The following is a 10,856-nucleotide window of genomic DNA, read 5'->3' as shown; positions in this document are numbered from 1 at the left end:
CTCCCGTATTCACCTCTGACTGGCGCGTTGTTGGGCGACTGCGTGTACTGCTGTTGGTCTTGATGCCCACTGTTTGCAGGGTTCCCTATGTGCTGTTGGTGTTGATTTCTTTGATGCCACTGCTTTGGAGCTTCTGTGTTTCTGTACTCTTCGGGTATTCTCTGTCCGATGTTTTGACTGCTTCCGGGATCGTGAGCTCTGATTCTTCCGCTGTCGTGTATAGAGGAAGCGGCGTACCGCAAGGGTGTCTTCATCACTTTGAAATGCGAGTCGACCACGTGCTCATTATTTATCTTCTGATACTTCGAATTGTAGGAACCTGTGAATTGTTTTTTGCTGTTGGCTGTGAACCCGGGCTTCGCGTAGGCTCCGATACCGTTGTCTAGAGCAACAAAACCTATATTAGGGTTATCGTCGTAGATGTAGTACATGAGGACGGGAGACACAGAGTTGAAATATAGAAACGCACTGAAGATCTTTAACAGTATCTTCATCTTGATCGTTCGTGAACTAACTGTGGTCGATAACAGCATTGTTCTTATAAATTTCTTGCTCTCTTATTTCAGTTGTTTATTTACGCGCGAGAGTCGTAAACAAATAAACATGCTTACCTGAATCACGTAGCCAACGCGCTATTTCATGACGACACGTTTGGTAGGGTTACCAATTTTTGTTTCATTGTATCTAATTGTGATAAAGATGTAAACTGTGAGTAAATTACTACCCATTATTCTATTGTTTTACTTATTCGACGGGATTTTTTTCTAGACAAACAAAGATCAGGCCCTATACAATAACATCAACAACAAAAAGTCAGGTGTTGACGCAATAGTATTTAAATATAAACTTATTTTAGACTTATTCGGCTGTTTCTTCCACAGTAAGCTATTCAGCAATGATCTAATCTATGATCGCGATTCGGATTTAATGAGAGCAGAAGATTGATGTTCAATCAATAGTGTGTGTGCGTGTGATCGCGGTTTGCTTTTGAGATTGAACCTGTACATGACGCCTATTTTCTTCTTATACGTTGAAATAAATTTAAAAAGCCGGTCAAGTGCAAGACAAACGCGCTACACTGGGGAAAGGTCATCCGTCAAAATTATAACCATACCTACCGTTGCAGAGCCTCTATTTTCATTTTTGTTTGTTGTTATAGCGGCGACGGAAGCACACGGTACCGAATTTGTAAAAAAAATTTAAACTACTAATTACTAACTACTTGTAATTTCAGATTATGGAGGATATATATTCTAAGCTTGTAATAGAAGAACGAGCTGCTTATTGAAATGCTTTAGTGCAGAGGTTCCATAAACTATTTTGTCTACCGCCACTAAAGACTAATAAAAAAAAAACGAATTCCATCCCCATTTTATGAGCTTATTTAAAACCTAAGTATAACCTAAATTCTTGTGTGCTCATGCCGCCTTGAAGCGTTCACACCCCTCAAGAGGGCGCTATCGCCTACTTTGGGGAATCGTGCTCTAGTGTATCTATCACCCTTGCACCGAACATTTCACACAACCTGCGATGTGTGACGTACGAAATAAACAGCAGCGCGCTATCCGCAGAGCTCCGAGCATTCGCACAAACGTTACATTACAAAGAATCACTTAGGCATATCAACACCGTAACAATCTTACTCGAAGAAGTGCTAAAAGCTGTAACACTGTCATTTTCCTACGTCCATTCCGAGAGCAATTTAAATCTAAGCATGGCGTCTGTACAGCGAGACAATAAATAATGTTTTGAGAAATTGCGTGTAAAGGTTCCCAATATTATCTCTGCATTGTATGTTACTTTGTATTACAATAAACATTCGATCTGTCCCACCATGTGAACCTTTTAATAGGTGTAGCCAGTTGAATTGTTACATAAGAACATCGATCCCTCTCGCACGTTTAATCGACTAACAGCTGTCGAAAAATATTTGGCAATTTGAATTTGGATATTATTTTTTACGGTTTAAAAATTGAATGAATAAATCGATGCCGAAAGATTGGTGAGGCATGGGGCATGACACAATATGACTGGCGGAAAACACGGGGATCCCGATTTTGCAGTAGCCGGAATCGCTGGATATAGCCAATAGTTCTACTCACTAAATCTACTACTAGCTATAAAAAAAATAGTTCTTTTGAATATGCAAAGCTTATTAATATTTTTGTAATTAATAGCCTATAGCCCTCTATTAAAATTGGGTTCCTAAGTCTTCTTCAACGTTTCTGTTATTTCTAATGACAGTACCAGCCCTGGTTGTTGTTGCCCCAGAACCGTTGTTGTTGCTGGGCATTACACTTCGTTCATAAACATCACTAGCTGTATCTTACCAGTTCTGTAAAAAGCCAGTTCTCGATTATTAAGTGCGCTATCAAGTCTCAAAACCTTAAAACGTTAACCGCAGTTAAAAATCAAAAATAATTTTGAACTCAACCAAAAAATATCCAGGTCAAGTAGCGTTGAAACCCTAGCATTCACTTAAACAATAATACAATCATTCGAATGTTATCAAAATAATATCTATAAGTCAGCCCTATTTTTCTCAGCATACATTGTTCATCTATGTAAACACGATTTAAAAACATTTAGGAGTTTACATTATGCATTGATTCAGAATCATGTCGCTAGTCGAGACCGCGACGGCCAGTCGTACAGCACTTTACAATGAAATTAATATTGTTCGCCCTGCTGGGTTCGTGTTTTATCGAAACCTTAAACGCTCGACTTATAGAAAAGAACACGGACCGAACATTGACGACTGAATCGAAAACGACCGGTTCTAGCCCACCGATACGACTCACGAGGGACGTGTTCGAAGAAGACGTACTCACAGGATTCTCGAAAGAAGACAACATTCAGAGTGATGAGTTCGTCCGATCATACAACAGGAGGCCGAGGCACTTCTTCAAGGCGAAGGGTCCGGGCGGCGACCCGCCAGCCGGGGCCCGGGTCGTGAGGGAGTCCAGCGAGAAGACCGAGAAGGCCGACAAAACTACGAAGACCACCTCCACGACATCCACCACTTCGATGAAACCGAAACCTTCGCTCGTGAAGAAACCGATCCCGAAATACAACGAAATGGACTACGACGACGACTTCCAAATGAAGATCAGCCGATCGCCGGTGAGGGTCATCGACTCCGGCGAACACGAAGACGAGGACTTCAACCTCGACGACTACGACTTTGACGTGAACCACGACGAGTTCATCGGCCGAGGCAAGCCGCTAGAGCCGAGGACCAAGCACAAAGAGCTGCAGGACCCCTTCAGCCACCCGTCCGGGAAGGCTGAACCGAAATCTCCTCCCACGCCTCCAGAAGTGAAAACCCAAAGTAAATTAGTTTCACCCGCTGCTCATCGCCTTTCTAATAAGAAGGAAAGAGCAGTGGAGGCGCCGCCGAAGCACAAATCAGAAAAGGATGACTACTACGATGACACGTCCAGCACCAAAGTTCCTGAGAAAAACAAGAATCGCGATGCGGACGAGGAGCCCAATGATGACAACGAAGAAAGTAAAGAGTTTGAAGGTAAATCATCTGTATCATCTGTAAGAATGGCTAGGTCACCTTGGAAAATAAATACTTATGTGGATAAATTGGGAGAGAAAACTTCTTCTGTTATGTCTAAAGTACTTAGTATACTCCCCATGTTCCCCCAGGTGCCTGACAAAAATAGAGCAGACGAACTCATCAGTGGCCGAATGGACCCCAGGACCGGCAAACGTATTCCTTAACTCGCTTGACTAATCCGCATAGGTTACACCACGTTGTTATGTCATCACATTGCGAATATGGCCCATCAAATTAAACTGGATGACGTAGTACATTAATTGTGAAAATCGAATTGACTAGAAATATATTAATTTTAATAGTGGAATCTTCATTAGTATAAATAATATTGGTTTATTGTTCGAATCTTAGTTTACGACAAATTATGGAGTGATGTAATAAAACACGTAAGGCATTTTCAAATATGTTTTTTTTTCATTCTTAAATCGAAGAAACGATTATTTTGTATATTTTTATTTATTCAGAAATACAAAACTTAACGAACATTGATTTTTGTGCTTATAATAAACTTAAATAATTTCTTGATATCAAGTTTGCATTGTGAATCAATACTTAATATAAAAAATATTAGTAATAATACGTTTTCCTTGACGCCTGAAACTCAAAGGGTCGCCGCACACGGGCCACCAATATACATATTTCCTGTGCTTTTAAACGGAAAAGCGAAAATCGTCTATTTTTAGCATTCTACAAATCGTATTTAGCAAGCCGATATGAAATGCATGAGAGGTACAGGGAATATTTAAGTGGAGACGGTTGTCCTCGTAGTCCTTGAGTGGCGACCTTAAGACATAAAACTAAAAAAAATGATTGCATGAACAGTGTACAAAACTGCGCATAAATAATAATACAATCAATAACAAAAGTCGGGTAACACAATCAGATTGTCAAAACAAAGACACAATCAAATTCAATGAGTTCACAGCTCACCAAAGAATCTGATTTGTTAATTGTCTTGTGTTGTTGATTGTACCGAAGAGGCAGGTTACTGGCACACTGTAAATATGTAACAGACAAAACTGTAAACACATAACAAGTAACAAAACATGAGTACGCTTATGAAAAATAATAATAAACTTATGTTCCCACTTGAACTTCTAAGTAACTTTGATATTAAGTGACAGACATCATGTCTTGGACAACATAATATCTATTATGTCATAGCACCAGTGGGAACGAATTGTTTTACCTTAAAAACTAATGCATCCTGAAAAAAAGTATGTAACAAAAAAGTCAGTATCACGTCATAAGTACTCAGCAGCTATTGGGAAACACGACTGGATAGTTCTGCACATTCGTTCCTATCTTACGGGGACGATATTGCATACACATTTTCTTGTACATTCACGGAATGTCAAGAACATATTTTCGGGCACAGTCACTTGCACAACCAACGCAAAAAGTTCTAGATATAACACTTTCCTTTATCCAGGGCCTGTAGACATGTTACATTCCTTATACTGCTAACACTGTCAAATCGATCAAATGTACTGAAAAGTTATAGTCACGTCACTTGTCGAAAAGTAACGTCGTTTTTGTTTTCTGTTGTAGTGAGGTGTAAAATTATCTAGGCCCTCAGATTTCCTTCCACTTTTCCCAGTTTATTCTCCTATCTCTGCCTCATCGCTTTTCTCTTCATCACTTTCAGTACTGTCCTGCTGATTGAGTACGTTATTGACGTGATCAAGTGCTAGTCATATCTTGTAATGATCAGCGTAGTCTGCATTGTTGCTGAGAGCGGCTTGTTTTGCGACGTCTATGTATTTGTTGAATTGGCTATTTAAATTCGTGATCGTTTCTTGTCCTTTTTGTCTGTCGTCAAACTTCGTTTTGTTCGTGTTACCTGAATTGTTAGCTGCACTTGTTTCGTTGCCTACAGCCGCTGCTGCGTGCGACCTCAATACTCCTTCAGCGCCCTTAACATGAGCCTTTGAATCATTCCTATTATCAGTTTTCGTTGAACTATTATTTCTGTCGAAAAATTCGTTGTCCTCTTGATACTCGTCTTTATGATACACTCTTCGGAAACCTTTCCTACTTTCACCCTTGTCCTGATTAGTTTGATGCTGATAATTATTAGATTGTGTGTGGTCTTCAACTCCAAATTTGTTAGCAAAACTATCTAAGAAGTCTTTGAACCCTGTGTAGCGATTTGCACTGTTATCGAAACCTGAGTTATAATTGGAATTTCTCTTTTGTCCAGTATTGAATTTGTCATATTCATGTATTTTGTTAGCGAATTTCTCTGTTGCAGAATCTGCTAGTGTATACTTGGAAGCGTCACTATGAGTTGGCGCTGAATAAGTAGATATAGGTCTCATTGTAGTATAATAGTCCTTTTCTAATCTACGATTTCTCTTAACATCTTCTGATCCAGGAATGTAGGTATCCTGATCAAAGTCTTTACCCCAATGTATGCCTTTAAAAATTAATGGATCGTCGTCGTTGTTCCTCTCGTAATAATCGTTCAAAACAAACGAAAAGAATGGTTCGTCACCCATCATAGGGTTATCGCGATCATGAATGTACGATGGCGTATTTTCATAATTGTGTGGACCATCGTTTTCAATGTGCTCATGGACGGGAATGACGTCTTTAACTGTGTCCGCTGCGTACCGTTTATCTTTTGCTTTTTCTGTATCAGATATATCTTTGTTATGTTCGTATTCATAAGGACTGTGATAAAAATATGGCCAATTGTCGTATAAGCTCCTAGAGCTTGTCCTTACATCGTCTTCGTCCATGTGGTAATCATTGCCACTGTCATACATAGACAACACTTCATTAATCACGTCTGAGGGCGGACGGTAATGCTCGAGAGATTTTAGTTTTTCTAACATACCACTAGATCTTGCTCTTGAGGAGTCGTACCTAGCATCAGACAAAGCCCTTTCCAGGTCGTAGTCTCCATGCCTCTTTTCTATGAATGGTGTTGTATGAGGATAAATGCTGTCGTCAGGTTCTCTCCTGGCATGACTATCGAATAGTGACACATCGTATCCGAGTTTATCAGCTGACTTTTTGGTAATTTTCCTTAAACCAACCTTAGGTTTATCAAGTTGATTATTGTACGTTGACAAATGTCCAGGGTTATTGCCGAACTGACTGTACACATAGCTGGTCTCCACCGTCGGTGAGTTGGATCTTGATTTTCTGGTGACGTGTGAATACATTTGGTGCTGAATGTCGTGTGACCCGCTGAACCGAGGCGTTAAACACAGGATTAGTATGAGGCGATGCATAGTAAATACATCTACGTGTTTTCCGAAGCTCTCTACAATGATAACTGGAAGTTGTTGTCACTAATCGCGGCTATATGACTTGTTTATTTTCCTGCGGTCAACAACATTGTTCTATTGACAATGGCTCGTGGCAGGTCAGACATCCATTGAGAAACATCCCGGTGTCTACAATGATAAATGGGTGACTAAGTACGCTTAGTGTAAACCTCATTCACCTAAATAGCGATCTAAACAATGTGTCCAAAATAACTAACTGCACTCACTATATAGTTTCTGAGCACTCTTTAAACAAATTGTTCATAACAATATCTCTTATGTTAATGAACAAATATTTTGTCACTACGAAATATGAATTAAATTTCATGCAACAACTTTTATTATTTTGAAATTAATTTAGCACATAACGAAACACATGTCGATCACCGGAGTCAAAGAGACTAATGATAAAACAGTTCACACATTTACATAGGATCGAGTTTCTGCTCTCACAGTGTTCAAAATATCATCGATATTTGATAACTATTGAGCGAAGCGCGAGAATTCATCTACTTAGTGTTATCAATAAAGTAGTGATGTTGATCATAACTTTGTAATGTCCGACTGTTGTAGTAATATGGGACATGTTGCCTAGAATAGGTATATTGGACTTTTTTGAGGCTGTTCATGACACTCATCATTTATTTGCTAATGGTTTGGATGGTTTTTGTATGGACGGCAGCTTCTTCCTTCTTTTTCAAAATTGGCAGGGGTTCTAAAGTTTTTTTTTTTCATAAAAAAATATCTACTTTGGAGCTTAAGAATTTAATCATTGTATCGCGGAGGGTTTCTTAGATATTAAAGTTATTTGCATAAGACATCTAGACATAGATCAAGCATTTGTCATGTCATCACACAAATGCTTGTTATAGATACACGGGGCACGTGGGTTTGGCGTGGCAACCTTTACAACCTGGCTATCCGTGCAATCTCAGTTTTCAAATATCACAATAAGTAGGTAAGTATTAAGAGTTATTCACTGTCGTTTTTGGTTTAGAACGCTTATTATTATTTTTTGTCATAACTTTTAACGATAAAATATTTTTTGGGCTATCTCATAAGGCTCTCTAAACCGCCGATGACTAGCCCGTACAAAGTTCCTAAGTAAAGTCTTCTATCGACCTCTCCTCTTGGCCACTCATTTACCAAGCGAAAGTTCTACAACAAAAACTTTGTCGTCATGAGCCAAAATCGCAACGGCATCAAACACTTATTAGGAGCCTACAATACTTTGCACCTAATGACTATCACAAAAAATCAGCCAAGCGCGAGTCGGACTCGCGATATAATTGGTTCCGTTAGAAGATAGTCAAGAAAGAAAATCATCATCATCCTCATCATTCCTCTGACCTTATCCCAATTATTTTATTTGGAGTAGGCGCAACATGTCATCTTCTTCCATACCTCTCCAAGAAAGAAAATCGTTCACATCTTTATGATAAACACGTAGCAAATGAAAAAGGCAGTCGTGACAACATATGGGGAAGGGCATTTCAACTTATGATTATGATATTATTACAGCAACAGAAATAGGTATAGATACCATCTGCGAAAATGCCTGACTATTACGGTAAATAAGAAACAACTACTCATGTGGCGATGGGTAGAAGTAGAGAGATCTAAAGAGACGCAACTTCTGATACCTGCATGGGAGGTCTCGGGGTGTGGGCACATGCACTGGTACCTACTTAAGCTTGGTAACAATGGGACGGGCAAATGAACAGACAGCGGAGTCTCAATAATAGGGTCCCGTTTGAACCCATTCGGTACCCTAATAAAAAAAAGTAAATGAGCTATTGCGATTGGTCACACTCCGTTAAACAACAGTAGTGTGACCTTCGATTGGACGCGGTCGCAGCCGGGCGCGATTAGTCGCGTGCAGTGCGTCGCCGCGACTGTCGCAATATCATTGTCTGCGGCTTGTATGGACTGATTGAAATATAATTGTGAGGTTTTCAATTAAATTGTGAGGTCGACTTTTAGTCTCGATTCGTTAAAGAACAGAGAGGTACATATTTAAACTGGTTTTCGGTGGTGTTTAACTATAGTACTGAACATGAGATCATTTAAAACGACTTGCAACTACTAAACTACTTTAGGTTCTTAAAATTCGGAGTTAAAGGTCGCGTGTCCATTTTTTCGGAATGATAAGGAAGTCAAACAGCAGATATTTAAAAACACCTCGGGCTTCTTCAAATGTATGAGCCCGACGGGACCACTCTGTGCGACTGGCTGGAGTTAATCAATCTGAGACTTAACGTAAACATCCCCGTATAATAAAAAAGAAGGAATAAAGTATTTTTCTCAGGTTAGCCATACTGGCCGTACTCCAATTATGAAAATTAAGATGAATTTCGAGGTGACATCATTACCCCTGCATGACAACACACTCGTTTGGCCCCGAATTAAAACAAACGAATATCTTACTAATGTTGACAAACTCAATGCCTAATCGTTTGTGTCCTTTGACTATTGTCTAAAAACATGACCTGCTTCTATTGTTTTCACACTAGTTTGGATCAATTAGATGAACTGTAGGTACGTTTGTAGGTATAAAAACGGTAAATACATGTAACTACACTTAGAATGAAAAATCTTTTATTTAATTTTAAAGTGCATGTTAACTTAATCGGTAAATAACGTCGGCCCCTAAAGCATAGTAACATTTCTACAATCATTTCATTGAAAGCGCTTAAACATATTGAAATCACATTTCGTTCCGATACTCCAAAACTCTTTAAATATTGTCCAGGACTTGGGTTGCATTACAGATAGATGCGGTATGGTGTATTCGGGTGAAACTGCCTTCATTTCTTTGTAGCAGAACTTTTGAGCACTGGGTAGCAGGTAGATCAAACCTGCTTATCTTTAAGCATATAATATATACTTATAATATTTATATTAATTATTTTGCTGTGTCATTATGGTTAGCCATGCAAATAAAAGACATTTATAGTCGACAAATTGAATTTATTATTTATTTACAAAAATAATCCATCAATTTTGTACATAATAAGCTTCTTCGATCGTCAATTCGTTTTTTAGTTTATCTTAATTAAGAAAACTAACAAATCTTAAGTCAATTTGAATCATTGTTTTGGCAAAGTAATCTATTATACAGCCAAAAATAGATTGAAAGGAATTATCAATATCTTACAATAATGCTTTGTTTCAAGACTTCGACACTGAAATCTGAATTATTAAAATTATTCAATTGATTGTTTCAAATGCTTTCATTGTGGGTTTTAAAAAGCTGTTTCCACCTTTTCCTTTATGGTGTAAGTCCATCTCTCCCAATTTGAAAAAAAAAAATATCTAATCGTTCTAAAACCAAACGAAAATCGTATAAAAAACAACAAATACCTCCAGACACAAGTCAGACAACATAAGACTGCTTAAAAAAAAAGAAACGTCAAAGGATAAACAGAAAAAAGAAACAAAACAAAATGGCGTATGAGAATATTTATTAAATTGTAGAGATACATTACGTTGTATGGACGGTTTGATGTGAAAGTGACTTGTGAGCATACATATGTACATATTGCACAGTATTTATTATCAAAACTTATATCAGACAACGCTCCCACATGATTCTTGATTTAAAAAAGAACGGACAATCGTATTGACAAAATGTTCATGTGAAATCTTTCTCACGCAAAGTAGGTAGACCATGCAGAAATCGAAAAATTAACAAATATGCAGATTTATTTAAACCATAATTATTTAGCTATGTGTGAATAATGCTACGAGTAACACAGTTATTCCATTATTTCCGGGTATTAAACTATTAAAACTCGGAATCTTCACATATTCTAAATATCCATTCAGAAATGCGATGACAGAATTACTTGGATTTATCAACTAATAAAATATATTTTATGAATAATATTGCATTTTTAACTATATTAAATGCTAGCACGTTGATAAAGTTTTACAACCGTATGTGAAATGGTCATAATTCTATTGTGGGAAAGAGATAGTGCTATATTTGTATAGCTACATCCCTTTCC

The 10,856-nt window shown here is 38.1% G+C and overlaps 2 protein-coding genes across 3 annotated transcripts; one reads left to right on the top strand and one right to left on the bottom strand.

Annotated features, from left to right (window-relative positions):
* Positions 1-2,559: 2,559 nt before the first annotated feature.
* LOC113506364 lies at positions 2,560-3,970 on the top strand. 2 transcript variants are annotated; one of them, XM_026889211.1, is made up of 2 exons: positions 2,560-3,526; positions 3,658-3,970. In XM_026889211.1, the coding sequence occupies exons 1-2, from the start codon at positions 2,665-2,667 to the stop codon at positions 3,663-3,665; spliced, it is 870 nt and encodes a 289-aa protein (XP_026745012.1). In that variant the 5' UTR covers positions 2,560-2,664; the 3' UTR covers positions 3,666-3,970. The 2 variants fall into 2 exon arrangements, with proteins under 2 accessions (XP_026745012.1, XP_026745011.1); XM_026889210.1 differs by having other exon boundaries at positions 2,561-3,970.
* A 1,141-nt stretch (positions 3,971-5,111) lies between these two features.
* LOC113506367 lies at positions 5,112-7,564 on the bottom strand. Its single transcript, XM_026889213.1, has one exon. The coding sequence runs from the start codon at positions 6,808-6,810 to the stop codon at positions 5,263-5,265; it is 1,548 nt and encodes a 515-aa protein (XP_026745014.1). The 5' UTR covers positions 6,811-7,564; the 3' UTR covers positions 5,112-5,262.
* Positions 7,565-10,856: the final 3,292 nt, after the last annotated feature.

This window comes from Trichoplusia ni, assembly GCF_003590095.1.
Source record: "Trichoplusia ni isolate ovarian cell line Hi5 chromosome 12 unlocalized genomic scaffold, tn1 tig00003884_group11, whole genome shotgun sequence".
NCBI classification, from domain to species: Eukaryota; Metazoa; Arthropoda; class Insecta; order Lepidoptera; family Noctuidae; genus Trichoplusia; species Trichoplusia ni.
The sequence above is the reverse complement of the archived record's forward strand: the minus strand, read 5'-3'. Positions and strand labels throughout refer to the sequence as shown.